Source organism: Anomaloglossus baeobatrachus, chromosome 2, assembly GCF_048569485.1.
Source record: "Anomaloglossus baeobatrachus isolate aAnoBae1 chromosome 2, aAnoBae1.hap1, whole genome shotgun sequence".
NCBI classification, from domain to species: Eukaryota; Metazoa; Chordata; class Amphibia; order Anura; family Aromobatidae; genus Anomaloglossus; species Anomaloglossus baeobatrachus.
In genome coordinates, this window is record NC_134354.1 from 622,123,190 (window position 1) to 622,144,859 (window position 21,670).

General features: G+C 47.9%; 1 protein-coding gene across 2 annotated transcripts in view; it reads right to left on the reverse strand.

The window, feature by feature from the left end:
* Positions 1-2,024: 2,024 nt before the first annotated feature.
* MTRF1 (mitochondrial translation release factor 1) overlaps positions 2,025-21,670 on the reverse strand; it is a 34,106-nt gene continuing 14,460 nt past the window's right edge. For both annotated transcript variants that reach the window (XM_075336854.1, XM_075336855.1), the window contains exons 6-10: positions 21,316-21,488; positions 21,115-21,232; positions 13,779-13,915; positions 11,734-11,832; positions 2,025-2,289 (exon numbers count right to left, since the gene is read on the reverse strand). In XM_075336854.1, coding sequence (XP_075192969.1) covers positions 2,170-2,289; positions 11,734-11,832; positions 13,779-13,915; positions 21,115-21,232; positions 21,316-21,488 — 647 coding nt within the window. In that variant the 3' untranslated portion in view covers positions 2,025-2,169. The remainder of the gene's footprint in view (positions 2,290-11,733; positions 11,833-13,778; positions 13,916-21,114; positions 21,233-21,315; positions 21,489-21,670) is intronic.

The window sequence follows — 21,670 nt, forward strand, 5'->3', positions numbered from 1 at the left end:
TGTTACTATATGGTTATATATATCTTCTAAGCAGGTTTTTCTGATTGTGTACAAGCCAGTTGGCATTGTGCATTTATGTGAGATATTTCATCAGCCTTTATACAATTTTGCATGATTTATAGGTTATATGTATGACGTCTTCATTATCGCATATTATTGCTCATGCTGTGTACATGACGGGGGTCACAAGGGGTTTCAGGCCGTGTTATCTTGTGTGTCACATTTTTTAGTGTTTTTATTCTTGCTGTTACAATAAAGACTGCCTTATATATATATATATATATATATATATATATATATATATATATATATATATATATATATATACTATTGTGGGTGTGCTCCCTGTTATATGTAGCTCTTTTCTTTATACATTTTACATTGAGATGGCAACTTGGTAGTAACTGTATAAGCTACAATTTGTGAGAAATAATAATGAAAATGGTAGCATTATTTTTTTTTATAAAACTAAGATCAAACGCACTGAACTTCATGAACCAGTTGTGTATGGAAATTGTGTATAATCATTAGCTCTACTACGTACAGCTCCATCTGCTTCTTTGCATAGTGGACGGGTGCAGGAGTAGCTTAATTTACATGCAGTTTTCTGGTGAAAATATAGGCAAGATTAGCACATCCTAAAGTCCATGTGAAATATTGCTACAGTAGATTGGTGCAATCCGATGCATAAAAGGACAGAAAATACGTTTGTGTAGACACACCCTTAGGCTAAGGACGCATGGTCAGTAAAATAGAACAAGTGGAATGTGATTAAAAAAAAATTGCATTCTACTCAGACCAATATTACTCTATGGGGCAGCTCCCATGAGCTATTTTTTTTCTCAGCCCTAATCGGACTGCGTAAACAATTGCAACATGGTGCAGGTGGAATCCTATTAGTTTTCATACAAGTCTATGGATGCAAAACATTGCACTGCACTTGCATTACACCAGAGTGCAGTGCGATATAGGCATCAGCTGACAATGGAGGAGAAAGGAAAATTAGTCCCTCCCTCTCCCCTCGCAGCTGTGATCCGATCGTATTACAGCGGCCTGACACTCTACTTACACTCCAGCAGAGCAGGAGCAAAGTGTAATGCGATGCACTCGCAGTAGTGCTTGTGTGGTCCCAGTCTTATGCATTGACTTTATTGGACTGGTATATGTCAGTATACTTTTTTATTTGTTGTATAGAATGGCATATGAGGATACAAAGGTATATGTTTGGTAGTATACATCAGGGAATACATACATTTATTAATGAAAGGGAAAAATCCAGCATCCTGGATGCTGGATTTTTCCCTTTCCTGGAGCTTCCTGGCGTGGCCGGCCTTTTCATCCGTGCACCTGTCCCTTTTTTTGACACGTGTTCTTAACACATCTAATCTTTCTAGATTTATACTTTACCAGCCATCATGTCAACTCTGCAATCAAGGAACATGCATTTTCTATTCAACCCATGGACGTATGGGTTAAATAAATTGTACATATATGAATGTATTGAGACATGTGACATGTGACATGTGACATGCTGGAAAAAACCCGCGCCGCCCCCCCCCCCTTAGAAAATAGGGAATTTCAAAGTAGCGGACAACTCTTTCAATGCTGGCTGCTCACACCAGACCAAAGCTGCTGGACCTGCAGATCTTGCGGGGATTGTCTTATAATATAAGGTGTATGAGATCTCTGAAAAGTCCCAAGGGAAGAGCAGGATCATGATGATGGAGTCTCATTGTTTATTCCGCTTTACGTATTGAAACTAAGCAAAATTGTTAATGAATCTGTCAAGAGACATGGACACCAGTCTAACAAGTGACTGATTGACCGCGTAGCCGACTAGATGTTAAAGTCCAGACTACTAGACTTTCATTACTTTATCTAACGTGGCTATTTTTCAGATTATTTACAGCACGCAACAGCCATTGTACAGCTTTATTGTTCTGTGAGATAGGAACTCTCCAAGTATTCAGCTGAAGATATAGGAGAACATAGCTTTACATTTTGACAAGCGACCAGACAAGATATTTAAATAAAAAATATACATCGCTTTAATAGTGTACCCCTCATGATACAGTTATTCTATAAGTGGAGTTCCACATTTACCAAAGCGACAAATAACGATCTTGTGACTTCATTTTAACTTTAGTTGCCCTACTAAGCAATCATTCGTCAAACATCTGTCACTCCTGAAGAATGTCTTTTTATGACCTCCAGTAAAGCCTCCGAATCAGCTGCACCGTGTATTTTATCCATTAGATCATCCAATAGCTCTTCTCCATTTAGGAATTCCTGAAATAATAAACAAAATACAAATGATGTACGGTACTGAAACCTAATAAACTCCACAACATAAGGGCAAATGTTTGGCGTCTAACACAAACATAATAAAATCCACAAGTATATGTACATTGGGATCTGTACTGGCCACGGATGCAATATACCAGGACACGTGCATTTTAGGTATTTTTGTTTAGACTCCTGTAAATGGTGTAGAAAAAAGAAGCCATCGCTAAGATCAGTAATAATATGTATTACACACATCTGCAATTTGCATACAAGTATGACAGCCATGTTGGTGGGGTGCGAAGGAAGAAGGTGTAAAAAAAAAGTAGATTTTGGGTACTCACCGTAAAATCTCTTTCTTGGAGCCTTCATTGGGGGACACAGAGACCATGGTTGTATGCTGCTGCCACTAGGAGGTGACACGAAGCAAAACAAGGAAAACTCCTCCTATGCAGTATACACCCACCAACTGGCAATTGTTCCTCAGTTAGTGAGAAAGCAATAGGAGACAACAGTAAAGAACGAACAATCTTACAGAAGTGAACATCAAACTCAATATTCAACAGTAACATTGAACAGTAACATATGTCCAACACAAGGGCGGGTGCTGTGTCCCCCAATGAATGCTCCAAGAAAGAGATTTTTTGATGAGTACCCAAAATCTACTTTTCTTTATCGCTTCATTGGGGGACACAGAGACCATGGGACGCCCTAAAGCAGTCCCACGGGTGGGTCTAATGTTACTCTCAGGGCTGACCTCGGTCCACTCCAGCCTGCAGAACTCGTCTACCGAGGCTCGCATCGGAGGATGCGAAAGTGTGGACCCTGTAGAACTTTGTGAAAGTGTGGAGCGAAGACCAGGTGGCCGCTTTGCAAAGCTGCGACGCTGGAGCGTGGTGGCGGACCGCCCACGAGGCTCCCACCGCCCTGGTGGAATGGGCCGTAATCCTGAGTGGGCGAGTTCTCCCTCTTACCCGGTAGGCTTCCAGTACGGCAGAGCGAATCCATCGCGCAATGGAGGATTTGGAGGCAGCTAGGCCTCTGCGCGGGCCGGACGGAAGCACAAAGAGGGAATCCGACCGTCTGAATTGAGCCGTCCTGGAAATGTACAGACGGAGAGCTCTGACCAAGTCCAGCTTGTGGAGAAGAACCTCACGAGGGTGCGAAGGGTTCGGACAAAAGGAGGGAAGAACAATGTCCTCGTTAAGATGGAAAGAGGAGACCACCTTGGGCAGAAAGGACGGTACCGGACGGAGGACTACCTTATCCTGGTGGAAAACAAGATATGGAGAGCGGCAGGAAAGCGCTGCTAGTTCAGATACCCGCCTGATTGACGTGATGGCAACTAAGAAGGCGACCTTCCAAGAGAGGAACGTTAGAGACACCTCCTGCATAGGTTCGAAAGGAGAATGCTGGAAAACAGACAGAACCAGGTTGAGGTCCCAGGGCTCCACCGGAGGTTGAACGGAGGGCACCGCATGCGCAGCCCCCTGAATGAATGTGCGAACCTGTGAGCGAGAGGCAATTCTCTTTTGAAAGAGAATGGAAAGAGCAGACACTTGGCCCTTGAGGGAGCTGAGTGCTAAACCAGCATCCAGACTAGACTGCAGGAAGGACAACAGAACTGCTAAGGAGAAGGTCATGGCTGTGACCTGGTTAGCTTCGCACCAGCGGAAATAGGCCTTCCACGTCCGGTGGTAGATGCGGGAAGAGGAAGGCTTCCGTGCCTTGATCATTATCTGGACGACCCTTTCTGAGAATCCCGAGGAAGTTAGTACTGCGGCTTCAACAGCCATGCCGTTAAAATGAGCGACTGTGAATTCTGGTGAAGAAAAGGCCCCTGAGTGAGAAGGTCCCGGACGTCTGGAAGTCTCCACGGAACGTCGGCGAGAAGGTGCACGAGCTCTGCGTAAAACGGGCGACGGGGCCAATCTGGGGCCACGAGAATCACTGGAACTCCTTCCGCTTTGATCTTCTTGACTAGCTTGGGGATAAGAGGAAGCGGAGGAAAGAGTTACGGCAGAGAGAACTGCGACCAGGGCAGGGGATCGCCAGGGCGTCCGTTGCGAGCGCCAGTGGATCTCTTGCTCTGGAGACGAACTGGGGCACCTTGTGATTCCACCTGGAGGCCAGGAGATCCACGTCGGGGGTCCCCCACCTGGAACAGATCTGCTGGAAGATTCTGGGATTGAGGGACCATTCTCCCGCGTCGAGGCCTTCTCGGCTGAGGAAGTCGGCGGCCCAATTGTCCACACCCAGGATGTGGACCGCCGAAATCGCTGGGATGTTCTGTTCGGCCCAGTCAAGGATTTGAGATACCTCTCTCATCGCCGCTCGGCTGCGTGTTCCGCCCTGATGGTTTATGTAGGCCACGGTGGTTGCATTGTCGGACTGCACCCGAACTGGGTGTCCGTGAAGCAGAGCCTTCCAATGAAAGAGAGCCAGGCGAACTGACCTGAGTTCCAAGATGTTGATGGGAAGCTTAGTTCCCGGCTCGGTCCAGCGACCCTGAACTGTGAGGTCCTGGAATGTGGCTCCCCATCCCAGCAGGCTGGCGTCTGTCGTGATGACCTTCCATCGAAGTGGAAGAAATGATCTCCCTTGGAGGGTGAGGGGAGAGCATTTCCACCATTCCAATGACTCTCTGACTCGAGTAGGGATCGCAATTGGCCGATCCAGGGAGTGAAGAGACTTGTCCCATGCTGCGAGCAGGAGACCCTGAAGAGGGCGAGTATGGAATTGACTGTAGGGCACCGCTTCCATTGACGCCATCATCTTTCCGAGAATGCTCATGCAGTACCGAAGGGAGCAACGGGGTGCGCGTTGGAGCTTCCGAATCCCCCTGAGGATAGCTGAGAGCTTGTCCTTCGGCAGAAGAACCCTCGCTTGCGTGGTGTCGAATATCATGCCGAGGAATGAGATGCGTTGAGTCGGGATCAGAGATGACTTTGGTCTGTTGATCAACCAGCCGAGACGGGTTAAAGTATCCAGAGTGATGTTGAGACTGTCGCGGCACTCCGATGCCGAGGGAGCCTTGATCAAAATGTCGTCCAGATACGGAATGGCTAGAATTCCCCGGGTCCGAAGAATAGCCATGACGGTAGCCATCACCTTGGTGAAGACTCTGGGAGCTGTCGAGAGCCCAAATGGGAGAGCCGTAAACTGAAAGTGTTGCCCCTGAACCATGAAGCGTAAAAATCTCTGATGAGCTGGAAAGATTGGGATGTGCAGATAGGCGTCCTGGATGTCCACCGAGCAAAGAAACTCCCCGGGTTCCATGGACGCTATCACTGAGCGGAGAGACTCCATGCGGAACCGCCGGAGACGGACCCGCCTGTTGAGGCGCTTGAGATCCAGAATGGGCGGACTGTGCCATTCTTCTTCGGTACCACGAAGAGGTTTGAATAAAAACCCCGGAATCTGTCTTGAGGGGGGATGGGGGTGATGACCCCAGAGTCTCGCATGGACTGGATGGCTGCGAAGAAGCCCTTGGTGAGGGAGGGATCCTTGGGGGGTTTGGACTGGACGAAGCATGAACCTGGGAGCGAAGAAAACTCTATCTTGTAGCCGTGAGAGACGACGTCTCGAACCCAGGAGTCGTCTATCACGGAAAGCCACGTGCTTCTGAACATGCGGAGACGACCGCCAACCCTGGATGAGGAGCCGGGGACGGGAGCCCAGTCATGCGGAGGAGAATCTGTTGGATCTGGAGGGCTTGGACTGCTGGCCACGGGAACGCCAGGAACCCCAGTGGGGTGTTGCCTTAAAGGAGGGCTTCCGTCTCTCCTGACGTGCTGGGGACCGCTCCCGACGTGTGTTGGTGTTGGTAGAGAATTGGCGAAAGGGAAAAGCCCGCCGCTTTGGAGGGGCACGGGAAATCCTCTGTTGAGGGAGGAAAGTACTCTTGCCCCCCGTAGCCTCAGAGATGATCATTTCCAGCTTTTCTCCGAAGAGTCTGGCACCAACAAAGGGAAGACTGGTGAGGGACTTTTTGGATGCTGAGTCCGCGTTCCACGCTTTAAGCCACAGGGCTCTGCGGATTGCAGTAATGTTGCCGGCTGCCAGAGCAGCGGAAGCAGCAGAGTCGAGGGACGCAGCGACTAAATATTTTCCGGCATGTGTGATCTGATCTGCCAGATCTGCCAGCTCGGGTCTGAGAGCGTCAGCTAGGATACCACGCCGAAGGAGCTTTGCCCAGGCGGAGACAGCCTTGGAAACCCACGTGGCTGCAAAGGCTGGAGTGATGGCAGAGCCGGAGGCTTCAAAGGCCGACCTGGCTAAGGATTCTATGGTCTTGTCTGAGGGATCCTTCAGGGAGGCACCATCAGACAGCGGCAAGGTGGTGCTGGACAAGAGTCGGGAGATCGGAGGATCCACTGAAGGGGCCACTGACCACTTCTGAAGAAGTTCCGGTGGAAAGGGATAAAGGACCTGTGCCCGCTTGCGCTTCTGGAAACGCTTGTCGGGATGTTCCCACTGTCTGGAGAAAATATCCTCAAACTCCCTGTGGTTGCCAAAGCTTCTTGGCAGCTTCTTGGCTCTTTTGAAAGGGACTGATTGACTGGTAGGCGCCGGATCAACGTCCTTCACCTCTAGGGTCTGATTGACAGCAATGACCAGACTTTCCATCATACCGGTCAGTTTGGATATATGTTCAGAGTCCAGATCGGAGTCAGAAACAGAGTCCTGGTCCGAATCTGGAGCTGCCGCAGAAGAGGCAGGAGACAGAGAGCGTGACACTCTAGAGGCTATAGCGGGGCTAGGAGAGCTGGAGGATGACCCCGAGAGGGACCGCTTCCTAGACCTCCTGTGAGTTCTGCCCTGCCGGGCTGGAGGCGCTGCGGGCTCAGACTCGCTCTGGATCACCGGGGGGACTCCAGAGGAGGAGGCGGGCAGACGGTCTATGGCCGAGGCTAAGGTCTGAGACATCTTGGTTAAGTTGTCCACGGACTGAGAGAGAGCTGAGGCCCACCCAGGCATGGGGGCAGAGTCCTTGTTACGGGAGGTGGGGGGCTCCGTAGTAGTCATGGAAGGGGTGCTACAGGCTAGGCAGGTGGAGGAAGACTGCCCTGAGGGAAACTTCTTTAGACAAGAGGTGCAGGCGAAGTGAAGCACTATGGCCTGTGGCTGAGAGCGGGTTGCTCTTGTGCTGGACATGGGACAGCAGAGAGGGGGGAAAGAGAGAGAGAGAGAACAGAGCAGAGGATGCCAGGAGGATGAGGATGGGGACTGGGGAAGGAGCTGCCTCCCAGTGGCAGAGCTTACCCAGACTCTGGCGTCCTGTGTGTGCTGATGCTGCTGTCTGAAGCCGGTGTCCTGAAGCTGCAGGCTGAGGGAGCAGAGGTGGGGGCTGCGGGGATCTGCAGGTTAGTCTGTGGGGAGCTGAACCGGAACGCTGCCGCTGCCCAGAAGCGCCTCAGGCTGTAATGGCGCTGCTGAGGAGTCCGGGCTGGGGGAGGAACGGTAAACAGGCGCGAAAAAACGGCGCGCTGCCGGGAGCCGGGATTGGCTGAGAGCAAGGAGCGCCGGGATTGGTCAGAAAAGAGCGCGCAGAGGCTTGCAGGGAATGGCTGCTAGAGCGGGCGGGCCTGTTGAAAAGTAAGGACCCGTGTGATAGGCCGGCCGGGAGGGGGCGTGGCTGGCCGGGAGCTAGGCCTGAATAGAAGCCGGGGGCTAAATTTTAAGGCTGAGACCGCAGGGGGAGCCTGGAGAACGGCGCCGAGGACGAGAGCGGGGGCAGAGCCTGAATGAAGGGGGATCTGACCAGGGGTAAGTGCTAAAGGGCCAAATTCCTTCTTTTCCCTTTTTTTTTTTTTTTATGACAGAGCCCCCCATGACCCGGGACAAGGGATGGGTACCTGTCCCGACGGCTGATAGTCCTCCTGATCCTGGCTGATCCTGGCCTCCTGGGAAATACCTAGGGAGACGATATCCTCCGGAGATTTTTTCGTCTCCCCCCCTGATCAGGCCGGCTGTGGAGGGCGAGCGTGCAGGGGGAGGGGGGCAAGGACCATCCGCCTGTCCCTCTGTGCGGATGCCCCCCAAACAGTCTTGAGAGTGTTAGGGGGGTAGGGTCCTGCCAGACAGACACGGAGGACAACGGAAGTGGCGGACGGACCCCACTTCTGTGCGACCGGTCTCTAGGGGGGAGAGCAGGGTGAGCTATTACACCCTGTCGCCCGACGAGCTGTGTCTGAAACGAAAAAGGGGAAAAAATTAAAAATACAAACCTAAGGGGCTGGGAGCAGCCCCAAGTGTGTCCACCTCCTATGGACACTAAGCTTAAACTGAGGAACAATTGCCAGTTGGTGGGTGTATACTGCATAGGAGGAGTTTTCCTTGTTTTGCTTAGTGTCGCCTCCTAGTGGCAGCAGCATACAACCATCGTCTCTGTGTCCCCCAATGAAGCGATAAAGAAAATAAACATGCCTAGCCAAATTGATTACATTACCATGTTTTATAAATCTGGTCTATTCATTACAATATTTGCTATTTTGCACCATTTTTGAAACAGATCTTGTTATTTATTTATTTTTATAAAACTCACCTATTTGTGAGTGTAAATACTGGATGAGTAATACAACTACCTATACCAGGGGTTGGGGTATGCGGTTCGCCACGACTTCTTCTGCAGCCCCCGGGCAGATTCCCGGGGTGACAGTCTTCGAGCCGCCACCGCGGTCTTGCAGACCACGGCCCTTTAAATACCCACATGCGCTGCTTGTGGGTACCAACGGGTTCTTCTGCTAGCCAGTGCCAACATGCTCAGGACTTACTTTGTGGGCGGGTTTAGCGCTCTGCGCTTCCGTCCCACAGCAGCTTCACAGCGGTGTGTGGCTGCCCTCCAAAGCTGTCTGCCCGTGCTCTGCCCACCGATGCTGTGTGCCTGCCCTCTGGCCTCCGGTGCTGTGTGTCCGGCGCCTGTTCTCCGATGCTGTGTGTCCAGCGCCCGGCCTCTGCTACTGTGTGCCCTGTCCAATGCTTAGTGGGGCCCCCCAGGTCTGTGTACCACCCCCCCTCCCCGAGTTGCGTGCAACCCTTAGTGCTGCGTGCCCCCAATGCTGCGCCGCAGCCCCTCTGGTGAGCTCTGCGCCCCAGCCCCTCTGGTGAGCTCTGCGCCCCAGCCCCTCTGGTGAGCTCTGCGCCCCAGCCCCTCTGGTGAGCTCTGCGCCCCAGCCCCTCTGGTGAGCTCTGCGCCCCAGCCCCTCTGGTGAGCTCTGCGCCCCAGCCCCTCTGGTGAGCTCTGCGCCCCAGCCCCTCTGGTGAGCTCTGCGCCCCAGCCCCTCTGGTGAGCTCTGCGCCCCAGCCCCTCTGGTGAGCTCTGCGCCCCAGCCCCTCTGGTGAGCTCTGCGCCCCAGCCCCTCTGGTGAGGTCTGCGCCCCAGCCCCTCTGGTGAGGTCTGCGCCCCAGCCCCTCTGGTGAGGTCTGCGCCCCAGCCCCTCTGGTGAGGTCTGCGCCCCAGCCCCTCTGGTGAGGTCTGCGCCCCAGCCCCTCTGGTGAGGTCTGCGCCCCAGCCCCTCTGGTGAGGTCTGCGCCCCAGCCCCTCTGGTGAGGTCTGCGCCCCAGCCCATCTGGTGAGGTCTGCGCCCCAGCCCGTCTGGTGAGGTCTGCGCCCCAGCCCGTCTGGTGATGTTTGCGCCCCAGCCCCTCCGGTGATGTGCATGCCCCAGCATCTCCTGTGACTTATACATCACATTTAAGATGCTGGGGGTATATACATCACAAGAGGGGCTGGGGGCATTTACATCACAGGAGGGGCTGGGGACATATACATGTCCCTAGCCCTTCGTGTGGTGTATGTGCCCTCAGTGTCTCCTGTGATGTATATACAGCAGTCCCAGCATCTCCTATGTGATGTATATACAGCAGTCCCAGCGTCTCCTATGTAATGTAAATGCCCGCAGCTCTCCAGTGATGCATGTGCCCCCAGTGTCTCCTGTGATGTATATACAGCAGTCCCAGTGTCTCCTATGTGATATATGTGAATCCAGCATCTCCTGTGATGTATATACATTGTCTGTTATGTGATGTATTTGATTTACCAATCTTATTATCACAAAGAGTTAACTGTGCTCCAGACTGAGACAAACTTGAAAAAGCAGCTCTGAGAAGAAACATGATTAGTATCACCAAACATCACGGCTGCACCAAAGAGAAGCAGCTCCAGCCACCACAGTAGGGGTGAGTTAACCAATTGTTTGACCAAATATAGCAGGGTCATTTTCACATTGATTATTTTGTGGGGCCCCCAAAGGTTGGTAGAAATTTCCAAACGGCAGAAAAAAAGTTCCCCACCCCTGATCTATAAACATCTACACTCAACATTAAAACTGCAAAATGAAGATGAAGTCCTGGAATTATATAAAGCAGTGTAATGCCAAGCTGCTCGTGAACTTGGAATGAAAACATGAGAGGTCCAGGTACTGCACTAGTCTACTCCACATCAGAATTCTGGGAGTAGGATTAGGGATTAGTCTAACTCGCCCTCGCTTTTGAATCTTCACGGCGTTGCACATGCAGGCGCCAGACCAATCTCCGGCTATCACTGCGTCCAAGACAAAAGCAGGACTTGCCGCTAAAAAAGATAAAATTGTGTCTTGCTGTGTACCACAAAAGCCTTTAGAAATGTTGTGTGAGGCCAATACAACACCTGTAGCTAGATGTCTGGTTCGTAGCCCAATGTCATGCAAATCCCTTCGGATGGTTTCTGTGGAGACTTTTGCCTTAGGGCAGTGTTCCCCAACTCCAGTCGTTATTGCCGCCAACATATCTGTTTTCAGTATTTCTTAGTATTGCACAAGTGATAATACCATCACCTGTTCAATGCTAAGGAAATCCTGAAAACATGATCTGTTGGTGGCTCTTAATGACTGGAGTTGGGGAACAATACCTTAGTCTTTGTATGTGAGGCCCAGTTTCACTTGCAGGGCAGAATGGATCAAGGGGTACGGCCATTTCTCCAAAGTGTCCCAGGGGCCATTATTTAACACAACAATGTGAGGCCACATGTTGCTCGGGATATTGTTAGCTTTATTTCTGGCCTAAATGACAACAGCAAAAAGATTTCACCTACCCTTGTCCCGCATCAAAGTTCTGTCAACCACGGCAGCCATAAAAGGGCAGTGTTCACTTTCGCACTGGCAATCCTCTGCCCGATTTCCTGTGTGGCTTTGCTGGTCCCCAGTGACTTCAGAGCAACACATCATGACTTCCTGGGGGCATAGTAACTGACAGGGGATTGCACAGGTTGTCGGGCACAGAAGGGAACACTGCCCTGGTTTGGCTGCCAAGGTGGACTGATCTGGATGCCGGACCAGATTAGTTCACATGTTGTCGCTGATACGTAATATATTACATGTTTATAGTAAGCCGAAACCTGTTACCACTAATGATAAATAATACATAACATAATCATAGAAATTCATGAGCATTAGAAAAGATATAGTATACCCTTAAGTTGCGAATCTCATATGATATCCGGTGGTCTGTTAGTCTGTCCTGAGTAAAGTTGTAAGTGCGAATCCGGTCAGACTGATCTCTTGTTCCAACCTGCATAGGGTGTAATGTGGTAACATTAGAAATGGTCATGGCTGTCTGCAAATTCTCAACTTGGTCTTCTGCAAGGTTTGAAATATATTGAGATTTTGCATTTTAGTAGATAAAATTAATGGAAAACCTGAAATATATGAGGTTCACAATTATGTGTGAGAGGTTTGTAAAATCCCATTCACTTCTATTGCACTGTAATTTGTTGTAGAATTTCAGTGCACAATCCACATAGAAAATCTTCAGTTCTTGAACACACCCAGGGGGCTTATCTACATGTACCCAAATTGCCAAAGCTTTATCACACAGGTTTCTGGGTGGAAAATCAATAGCGTTTTATAGTTGCAGCAAAGTGAATGAGAATCTACAATTCTCATGCAGGTATTTTCCATGTGGAAATTGATTTGTGGTGGGGATTTTTTTATTGCCTAGATCATCCATTTCAGTTCTGGGAAAAAATTATTTATTGCAAAACTTTATCATTGCCAAGGTGTGCCACGACTGGCATGTAAATAGTGCTAGGAATGGCAGAAAGGTTTGATATCCACATGACTGGATGCGAATCTGCCAGTACAGATAATTTCTCCAGCTTATTTACACAGCAAATTCAGCATATGTGAATTGTGAACACACACATTGGAGGAGATTTAAGGTATGTATAGAATACAGAATGCGGCACTACGGAAGATCATGATGCTATTAAGCACACTTCAGGTAAAACATTTTCTTAGTTGTTTAAAGCTAGGGTCACACGTAGCGATGCAGCAGCGATCACGACGACGATCTGACCTTATCTGGATCGCTGCTGCGTTGTTACATGGTCGTTGGTGAGCTGTCAAACTGGCAGATCGCACCAGCGACCAGCCCCCAGCCAGCAGCGACGCGTGGAAGCGATGCTGCGCTTGGTAGCTAAGGTAAATATCGAGTAACCAAGCAAAGCACTTCGCTGGTTACCCGTTATTTACCTTGGTTACCAGTGCACACCGCTTAGAGCTGGCTCCCTGCACTCGTAGCCAGAGTACACATCGGGTTAATAAGCAAACCTTTGCTTATTTACCCGATGTGTACTCTCGCTACGCGTGCAGGGAGCCGGCACTGGCAGCCTGAGAGCGGCGGACGCTAGTAACCAAGGTAAATATCGGGTAACCAAGCAAACCACTTCGCTTGGTTACCTGATGTTTACCTTGGTTACAGCTTACCGCAGGCTGCCAGAAGCAGTCTCCCTGCACATTCAGTTCGTCGCTCTCTCGCTGTCACACACAGCGATGTGTGCTTCACAGCAGGAGAGCAACGTCCAAAAAATGGTCCAGGACATTCAGCAATGACCGGCGACCTCACAGCAGGGGCCAGGTCGTTGTTGGATGTCACACACAGCGAGATCGCTAGCAAGGTCGCTGCTACGTCACAGAAAATGGTGACTTAGCAGCGACGACGTCGTCGTTGTGTGTGACATGACCATTAGTCACAAGTTAAGTTTTGCTCTCATTTGTATTGTGGTTTCTGGGAATATTTTATTGTATTTATTTATATTCTATTTGTTTTACATGCTTTTTTCTTTTTTTTTTTAATTAAGAAGAAAATGCTGATACTTTTTTTGTATTTATTTTTTACATGCATACAAAATCTAGGTCCTCTAAATTATTTGAACCTGTGATCGCTTGGATAATACACTGCAATTCTTTAGTTCATTGTCAAAATAAAGATCTATGAAGGTCAGCCACAGACAATGCTTCATAGATGTAGCAACATGGTGGAGACAGGGTCTTAAGTAGACCCCCAGGTTCTATGATAATACCATCGGTCACAAAAGGTGGCAATTGGTAAATAAACAGAATTGTCCCCGCTAGTGTTTGCACTGCTCCATACACCAGCACATGTGAGGTCACGTCAAGAAAAATATCTAAAGAAGTAGTCACAGCTGTTGAATAAGTCTCCCTCTGGTGCCGCACCTGCAATTTCCTGGAACTTTGTCTCTGGGACACGTCGTCCTTTACATTGTTTTCATGCAGTTTTGCTCTCAGCATCTTCATGGCGCGATCTTTGTTCTGAATTTGAGAGCGCTCTTGTTGACACTCCACAGTTATTCCTAGGATGCAAAGTACAGTAGTGGTGAATGGCTTGAAGGGGCCGTCCGAAAGTTTAAAAATTGCAGTAGTTGCAAGAAATGTCCCGAGAACCCCAGCACTATAGCTCAGGTGGTCCCAGCTGGATTATTGCCCTGGAGTGATGACATGCCGTATATTCACATGACTGCTGCCGCCATTCACACTGGCCTCAGCAGTGACGCCTGCACGCACAGCGCTGGCATGCAATTGCCCTGGGAAATAACACTAGGACTAACAGCAAATATAATTGTGCTCCCTTTACGCCCCATGATGTATATATCCATCATAGAGGGGGTCGTGGTGTGTCATACAGCCGGCACCTGCCTAATAGCAGCATTCGAAGCCAGTGCCTTTTGTTTCTATGGATGCCTTAAATTGCGCCATCAATTAATGACAAAGGGCATTTAATTCTCACCATGACAGTGGCACATCTATTCGGATGCCCATCAGTATCCCTACGATCACGGGGTGTTGATGGGTTGCTATAGCATCTTGGTTTTCCTATGGAGTCCAGTCACAGGCCTGGTTTCATAGAAGACCATGATTTGTACTATATAATGGAATACTGGGTACTGCAATATATAGTACAAGCTATAAAAAGATAAGTTAAGGACTTAAAAATAACTAAAAATACAAAAAAAAATTCTAAAAAAAAAATAAAAATAAATCCATAAAAATGTGTATCGGGGGTGTGGCCTGGACCTCATGTAGAGAGGAAGCAGCGTGGGTGATCTCCTGCCTGGATCCTGAATTATCCTGCACACCGGCCTTGCTGACAGGCACTACCGACCCTGGAGGGCTGCAACACAACTTATAACACCCAGGGAAGCGAGCACAGCCAGGATATGCCGACCCGCAGTAGCAATAAAAGGAACAGAGACGCGCAGGAGCGTGCCTCTGAAGAATCCAATATGGCGCCGCCGGCATCCACACCATCCCGAGCTGGAGCAGTGGGAGTAGCAAGCAGGTTGGAGCGGTTTGCCAGAGTGGCCCCTGGCACAGAGCCTACCTGCAACGAGGCACCCGATGGCAGCGCTGAACGGGCCCTGGAGCAGGGAGAAAACATACCCGACAGTGAGACTGTGAGTACCCTGGGCCCTGCATGTTCAGCAGCACAAGGTATGCAGACACACAGGCCTGTGCTGGCAGAGGGAGGAGGGGGAGATGTGGAGCAAACAACACCTGTTTTCACTGAGGCCATACTGAGAGACATTCTGGCAGCAATTAACTCTTGCAATACCACATTGGCCACTCTAAGCAGCCAGATGGGAACTGTCACCTCAGATATGGCCTGTATTAAACGTGAGCTGCAAGGGGTGACTGTCAGAATGGGGGAGTTGGAGGAAAGAGTGAGTACAACAGAGGATAAATTGCCCCCAATGTCACGAGAGCTGGGAAAGGCCACGCAAAATATCTCCACACTGCTAAACAAGGTGGATGATTTAGAAAATCGCTCCCGCAGAAGTAATTTGCGACTGGTCGGGGTCCCAGAGAGGATGGAGGGCAATGACCCACTGAATTTCTTTGAAAAATGGCTTAAAGACACCATGGGAAAAGACATACTGTCCCCTTTCTTCACCATTGAAAGGGTGCACAGGGTCCCTGCGCGTGCCCCACAGCCGGGAGCACCCCCACGTCCTATTCTGATTAAACTACTGCACTATAAAGATAGGGACACTATCCTGCGCAGAGCCAGAGATATCAAAGAACTTGCAATTGATGGGAGGAAGATATCAATATTTCCTGATTTCTCCATGGAAGTGCAACGTAAAAGAGTGCAATTTATTGAGATAAAAAAACCACTGCGCAACCTGCAAGTGCCATACTCCATGATGTACCCTGCTAAGCTGCGGATTGCTGCGAACGGAGAGACTCATTTTTTTGATACGGCTGGGGCGGCATTGTCTTGGCTGGATATCAATGAGAGATCCCTGAGGAGGAAGAATACCTGAGATTTCCCTTTCTGCCGCCAGGCGTTGTTTTTGTTTGGGACGCTATGCTGGTGAGCTCATTACAGTTAAATTCATCTAGGATCCAGGTTGGGAGACGGCCGGTTCATTGTGGACACCCGCTGCACTAGCGAGTTGTGGACCCCCTCCCTGCATGGACTTGGTGCGTGTTTTTAGCCCTGATTCTCTCTATTTGGGAGAAATGTGTAAGATACACTTGATTTTGAGGGCAGGGGCACTGCGCACTGGTGTGCGGAGCCCTATCTCTCTCCTTGTTTTTCTTGTTTATTGTTGTATGATGCAATCTGTTTGGGAAGTGTGGTGTGCCTCAGTCGTGTCGCTCAACCTAATGTTTTTGAGAATCGGTGGAGAACGCCTCTCTCCTCCAGGTATGAAGTATCCGTCCGGATCATATCTTAGTCTACGCTTATGGCGACATCTTTAAATATTGTAGCGTGGAATGTTAGAGGGCTCGGAGATGCGAACAAAAGATGTGCTATATTTACTCACCTACAGAAACTTTTACCGGCTATTTTATGTCTCTCCGAGACCCACATGGTCAGGGATAATGTTCATTGGCTGAGGAAGGGATGGATCGCGCATGAATATCATTCCACATACTCGACCCATGCACGGGGTGTGAGTGTGTTGGTGCACAAATCCATCCCGTTCTCATGTACCAAATCAGTGATTGACCCGGGGGGCAGATTTGTATGTTTGCTTTGCACGCTGTATGGTATACAATTTATTCTGGTTGCGATATATATCCCTCCACCATATTCAGTCGAACCGGTAAAAAGGATATTGTCTATTTTAGATTCCCTTCCATCTGTGCCGACGCTTTTGATAGGGGATTTTAATAATTACTTACATCCCTATCTAGATAAATTACACTCTGGAAACATATCGGAGAACGCCGCCCCGACTTCATTTGCTAGAATGCTAACGGAGCTGGGTTTTGTAGATCTTTGGCGTGCCCAACACCCCACAACCAAACAATTCTCCTGTTACTCTAGCTCCCACCACACCATGTCACGGATAGACCTGGCTATTGGAAACGCACTTATGGCCTCATATACACAAAAGGTGGCCTACCTACCTAGAAGCGTATCTGATCACTCACCATTACATGTTACGCTTGCATGGGGAAACCCCGTCACTCTGCCCAGGCCTATCTGGAAACTTAATCCCTTCTGGATCCAGCTTATTGGGGGATCTTTACATGATAACATTCTAGAATACTTCCATGTTAATGAGTGCTCTGCACCGCCACACATAGTTTGGGACTCTATGAAAGCTGTGGTAAGGGGCATATATATTAGAGAAATATGCATACGCAAAAATCAAACCAAATGTTACACCCAGAGTCTGATTCAGGAGGTATCTGATGCGGAGGCTGCGGTGGTGCTCAACCCAACAGTAGAAACTAAAAACACTCTAGAGAAGGCACATATGTCACTCAAAGAAAATCTCATGTCGGTGGCAGAAAATAAACGCTATTTCCTTAAACAAAATTATTTTATGGCAGGGGAGGGCGTGGGGCACCTACTGGCCACAGTCATTAGAGCACAGGAAGGATCTTCTTATATAAATAGGTTAAAGACGGAATCGGGTGACTTTGTAACAGAAAGCGAGGATATAATAAGAGAAATAAAGAGGTATTATATGCGGCTATACACATCAGACTGTGACCTCACGGAGACAGAGATTGAGCAGTATTTGGATGCTCTCTCTCTTCCTTCACTGAGTGATGTAAACAGGGAATTGCTGGACCGGGACATCTCATTGGAAGAACTGGAGGAAGCGCTTGGCCAGACACAAAATGAAAAAGCTCCGGGAACGGATGGCCTGCCTGGAGAGTTTTATAAAGCATATGCACCCTTACTGCTACCCAAACTACTTAAGGTATTTGAAGAGGCTGAAAGGCAGAGGGTCCTCCCGCCCTCTATGAGGGAAGCCTTAATAGTCTTAATATTAAAACCTGGAAAAGATCCAGAGATCCCGGATTCGTATCGCCCAATCTCTCTCCTACAAACAGACATTAAATTGCTGGCCAAGGTGCTCGCCAATAGGATGTCCCGAGTCATCTCATCTATAGTGCAGAGTGATCAGACGGGCTTCATTCCATGCAGAGCCACATCTATGAATCTCAGGAAATTATATTTGGGAATTCAACATAGTTCTGAGGTACCGGGGGAAAGGGCAATTTTGTCATTAGACGCCGCTAAGGCGTTCGATAGCCTTGAATGGGAATATATGTGGGCTGTACTTCGGAAAATGGGCTTTGGACATAGATTCATAAATTGGGTAAAACTGCTATATGACTCACCGGTGGCAAAGGTTAGGGTTAATGGCAGGGTCTCCGAGTCTTTTCCTCTTGGAAGAGGTACTAGACAGGGGTGCCCGCTTTCACCCTTGCTATTCGCAACTGCAGTGGAGCCGTTGGCAATCCGGAAATCCAGGGAGGTAGAGGGATTTCGGTGTGGAGCCGTGGAACAAAAGATATCATTATACGCAGACGATCTACTCTTATATTTAGACAGGGTACGTTCCTCGATTTTGCCGGCAATGAATATCATTCGGGAATTTGGACAGAGGTCTGGTCTACTAATCAACTGGTCCAAGTCGGCTTTAATGCCGTTGGACCCCCTTCCGGGGGACTTTTCAGACTTACAGATTCCAGTTCCTGTGGTCCGGGAGTTTAAATATCTGGGAGTAATTGTCAGCCCAATCCCGAAGGATTTCCAGGCCCTAAATCTGGAACCCCTGTTACAGCGATTCAGAGCAAAAGTGCATACCTGGTGCCGTTTGCCGCTATCAAATGTCGGCAGATCCAATTTAATTAAAATGGTAATGATGCCACAATTACTATACCTTATACATAATTCTCCAGTGTGGATATGTAGGGAATTTTTTGTAAAAATTAATACAATATTCCGGGAACTTATTTGGAAGAAAAAGCAAGCTAGGATTCGACTGGAAGTGCTACAGCGGGGAAAGGAGGAGGGAGGACTGGCGGTACCAAACCCATATATATACTATATAGCCTCCCAGATGCAACATCTGAGGGGTTGGGGCAAAGAAGGAGGGTATGATACCAGTGGTGATATAGTGAGAGAGGGATCAGTATGGAAGTACCCAGGTTGCCGGTTGGATGTGGGACAAAGACAGATAAATGGGGCACGATATCCCACACTGGCTATGATATTCCGGGTGTGGGACAGGGGTAAGTCTCTTTTGGGGATAAGCGGACCTACAGAGCTCTGGCCACTGTGGCAGAACCCCGACTTGCCAGAAATTAAAAAATTAGTAGGGTTCAGAGGATGGGAGGATAAAGGGATCCATTTAGTGTCACAAGTACTACAAAATAATACTCTTAAAAGCTTTGAACAATTGAGAACGGAGTTTCACCTTCCGCATGTCTTCTTTTATCAGTATTTGCAGCTGAGACACGCACTGGAAAGACAGGGGAGGACAAACCCGGTCACAGTGACACATAATCAAACATTACATAGGCTGCTTACATCTGAGTCCTCTAAGGGTCTTATTTCGGAACTATATAAAAAATTACTACCTGCCCATCTGGAAACACATCCATTGCTTGTTAAAAGCAAATGGGAACGAGACGTCGGTCCCCTGACGGAAGGCCAGTGGTCTGATATATTGGAACAAGTTCCTAAACTGGCGGTATCGGAGTGCCAAAAGCTGTCTCAAATATATCTCATCCACAGGGTATATAAAACTCCCAGTCTACTATTTAAGATGGGACTCAGACCAAACACACAGTGTGTTAGGTGTGGACAGGATGATGCCCATTTGATGCATGTTATGTGGGAGTGTGGACACATTGGTGATTTCTGGAACCAAACCCTGGGACTTATAGGTCAAATATATCATATCACAATACAACCGTCGCCCCGCCTGTGCCTGTTGAGCCTATGGGAAGGAGAAGTGGATCCGGATTCTCCAACAGCCCTGGGAATAGCACGTATCTTGTACCAAGCAAGAAAGCTACTTGCATATCACTGGTTAGACCCTCTACCACCAACATTACCAGAGCTCAAAAACAAATTAAATAACGTCATAAGATTGGAAAGGGGAGTTTATTTAAAAAGAAAAACATTGAAAAAGTTTTACAACATTTGGCGGCCATGGATGGAGTTGCCGGGCCTACCCTCTAGTGCACTGGTTCGGGATGCAATGCTGGACCGGTTACTGTTGTGCCTGCAGTGATGGCATGTGTGAGGAAGGGAATTAAAACTAGTTTTTTCTGTGGCGAAATGGACTTTGAATGAAGAGGTGAGAGAGGACTGGAACGGTTTCATGGATGACTGCACGGAGAGGGAGGGGCGGGAGAGTATAGCAATATGATGTGCAGCGACACGGCTGATGGAGGAGGTGTTTCTGTTAGTCTGAGGCATTATTGCATAATTTAAGTTTTGTTTATTTGTAGAGCCACGAGGTTTGTAGGCTCAAGTTATATAATATAATTATGATTTGAGAACTCTATTATTATATTTACATATATGCAGAGAAAGAACCTGATTTATAAATCATATGTGTTTATCTGTTTATTGTTATCAGTTATATGAAAAGTGAAATACTCTCTGTATTGATCCCTAATGATTTAATAAAAAAAGATCTGATTTAAAAAAAAAAAATGTGTATCACCCTACTTTTACCCAGTTAAACATAACAAAATACTTTAAATAAAAAAAACAAGTATTCTTTTTACAGCAACTTCCATAAATTTCTCAAGTGTATATAAAATTATAATTCATATGGATAACCCTGTAAAGAAAACAATTTTATTTATTTATTTTTTAACAAAGTTCACAGGTTTTTAAGCCATTAAAATAATAATGAAAGAACTATATGAGTGTGGTGTCATCATAATCGTACTGACCTGAAGAAAGGAGTTATGAAATGTTTTTTTTTACCACACAATGAACATTATCAGAACAAAATACGATGGCGGAACTGCAGGTTTTTTTCCCAATATCACCAGTTTTCAGTATATTATAATGTCATTTGAACGGAATCAATGAAAGCTACAACTCTGTCTGCAAAAATTAAGCCCTCATACGATCATGCCGACAGAAAAAGAAAAAAAGGAGGGAAAAATAAAAATGCAAAAAATAAATACATTTTCTGCATTTCAAGGGGGCAGGGTGTTCACCGAATTTCATGGATGAAAATTGGTAACCTGTCGATAAGTAAGGTTTGTTCACCTGTAGGAATATGGACGATCCTCACTGCGCTGTCCGTGGTATTGACATGTTGTCCTCCAGCCCCTTTGGCTCTGAATGTATCAATTCTCAATTCTTTGGGATCAATTTTAATATCTATCTGTAAAGGAAAATGGATTAAACTACTTTAAACTTTAGGATTTTCATATAAAAGAGAGAGAATAGTTCTGCCACTTACATTACCTCATCTGGCTGTGGAAGAACGATTACAGTCATGGTCCCAGTGTGAATCCTCTGCATCCTCGAGGACAAGCCCACCTCAGGAATCCGCTGAACCCGATGAATCCCACCTTCATATTTTAAGCGCTTGTACACACGCTCACCTATAATGCGTGCAGCCGCATGGTGTAACCCGCCTGCAATGTGCATGGTATGCTTTATTAAAAAAACACAACCCATCATTTACAGTCATTAGCGGCTACATGATAAGACAATCAGTTGGAAAATACAGATACCGTATTTTTTGGACCATAAGACACACTTTTTTTCCACCAAATGTTGGGGGAAAGTGGGGGGTGCGTCTTATGGTCTGAATGTA